Source organism: Diachasma alloeum, unplaced genomic scaffold (assembly GCF_001412515.2).
Source record: "Diachasma alloeum isolate Michigan unplaced genomic scaffold, Dall2.0 Dall_scaffold_03286, whole genome shotgun sequence".
Lineage (NCBI taxonomy): Eukaryota > Metazoa > Arthropoda > Insecta > Hymenoptera > Braconidae > Diachasma > Diachasma alloeum.
The window spans coordinates 3,530-5,279 of record NW_021682550.1 but is presented as its reverse complement, the minus strand read 5'-3'; the positions used below and the strand labels follow the sequence as shown (position 1 = coordinate 5,279).

Sequence of the window (1,750 nt, the reverse complement as noted above, 5' to 3'; positions counted from 1 at the left end):
CAGTACTGTGATTAGAGTGACTCTCTCGGTGGATAGAGCGATACTACAGACTTTTTCGGGGATTTTCTTCGTAGCTGAATGTGACCCCGAAGGGTCCCGAAGTTTCTCGAGATTTTCGTTGAGCCCGGTGACCGTTTGACTAGTTTGAATAGCTGAATTTCAAACATCCCGGGGGCCATTCATCATCAGGGATGATGAATTGTGCGTTGAATTTCTCCGCTGCTTACTTTGCTGGTTACTCGTTGATTGGCTCTGGATCGTCTTCTCGATAGTTTTCTTCTCCTGATTGTTCGATAGATTTCTTCTTCTGATTACTCATGTACTGGTGATAATTTAGGGCTGATTGCTGATGTACTGGTGATAATTTAGGGCTGATTGCTGATGTACTGTTGATAATTTAGGGCTGAAGTCATTTAATACGACTCACAGCTCGGATTGATGATATCTTCCAGGGCCTGTTCTGCGGTAGATAGGATGCTGGAGAGGCTTCTGGAAATTCTGATGCTTTCTTGATTTCTGGTTTTTCCTATGTCTCGCAGTTGACACAGACAAAACATTTACGGCTAAGTTACTTAGCCGATTTAACAACTGCTTCCCACTTGCCTCCGAAATGGGGTGCTCTCGGTGGTGAGAAGTTCCATTGAGTCCCATTTGTGGCGAGGGCAGCTTGGATCTGTTGATTCTCTCTGGACTCTTGATTGTACAGCTTGTTGAGTACTCCTGAGACTCCAACGAACGTAGTGGCGTTGTTGCTGTACATAACCTCGGGGATACCTCTCCTTTCGGTGAATCTCTTATAAGCTCCGATGAAAGCCTCTGTTGTTTGCCTGGAAACGAGCTCTAAATGGACTGCTGATGTACTGAAACACACAAATACTGTGATATGAACAATAGATGGTTGGGCATTTATGGGTCGCCATTTGAGAATGGGGAAGGGACCGGCATAGTCCGCTCCCATGTGGAGAAAAGCTCGTGCAGGTGATCTTCTTACAGCAGGCAGTTGGCCCATTAGGTGCTGGGCCTGTCTTCTTCGGTGTCTAATGCAGATAGGACAGCGTAGGATTTATGCTCTCACTGTGCCTCTCCCACCGATGATCCAATACTTCTGGCGAGTATAGGCTAAGATGAGTTGAGTCCCTCCGTGGAGAGCTCTTTGGTGAGCTTCTTCGATGACCAATCGTTGTGAGACGAGACTGATGAGACTGAATAATTGGATGAATTTCGTCACGGGCTAATTGAGAATTCTTGAGGCGGCCACCTAGCCTGATGATGCTCTCATTGTCTAGCGTTGGAGTCAGCTTTGCTAACGGATGACTCCGTGGTAGTTGATAGTCTCTCTCGAGAAGTCTATGAACAGATGCATATATTGATATTGTGTTATTTTTACCCAGAACAGCCTGGCTTCGTTGAGTTCTCTAGGTGTGAGGACAGGCGTTTGAGGAACTGGCTGTCTTCTGAACCTGTCGATGGCTCGGTTCAGGGTAGCTGTTACTTGGAGGACCTTGGATAGTCTTGAGTATCTGTTGAGAAGCTCTACCAAGGCGTTGACTTTGATGGTTGTCTGATGTGATAGAGATGGCCTCGCTTCTATTTATGCTTCTGCTGAGTGTCGGGTGGTGATGACTGCCAGCTTTCAGGTTCCTGATTTATCCATTCAGGACCTGACCACCATAGCTGATGTTCTGTTAGTTCCTTTGGTGAGAGTTCTCTGGATACACAGTCAGCTGGGTTTTCTTTACCGCTGATGTGT

General features: G+C 46.5%; 1 protein-coding gene across 1 annotated transcript; it reads right to left on the bottom strand.

Annotated features, from left to right (window-relative positions):
* Positions 1-235: 235 nt before the first annotated feature.
* LOC107046909 lies at positions 236-1,009 on the bottom strand. The gene is made up of 2 exons (XM_015269631.1): positions 573-1,009; positions 236-386 (listed from the first exon to the last, which is right to left on the bottom strand). The coding sequence occupies exons 1-2, from the start codon at positions 1,007-1,009 to the stop codon at positions 236-238; spliced, it is 588 nt and encodes a 195-aa protein (XP_015125117.1).
* Positions 1,010-1,750: the final 741 nt, after the last annotated feature.

What these genes read in the sequence shown, in the direction of transcription:
- LOC107046909 (XM_015269631.1), bottom strand. Translation starts at nt 1,009, where the DNA reads ATGGGCCAACTGCCTGCTGTAAGAAGATCACCTGCACGAGCTTTTCTC. An exon ending in GCAGTTGTTAAATCGGCTAA is followed by an intron (nt 387 to 572) that starts GTAACTTAGCCG and finishes AATTATCAACAG; the next exon opens with TACATCAGCAATCAGCCCTA.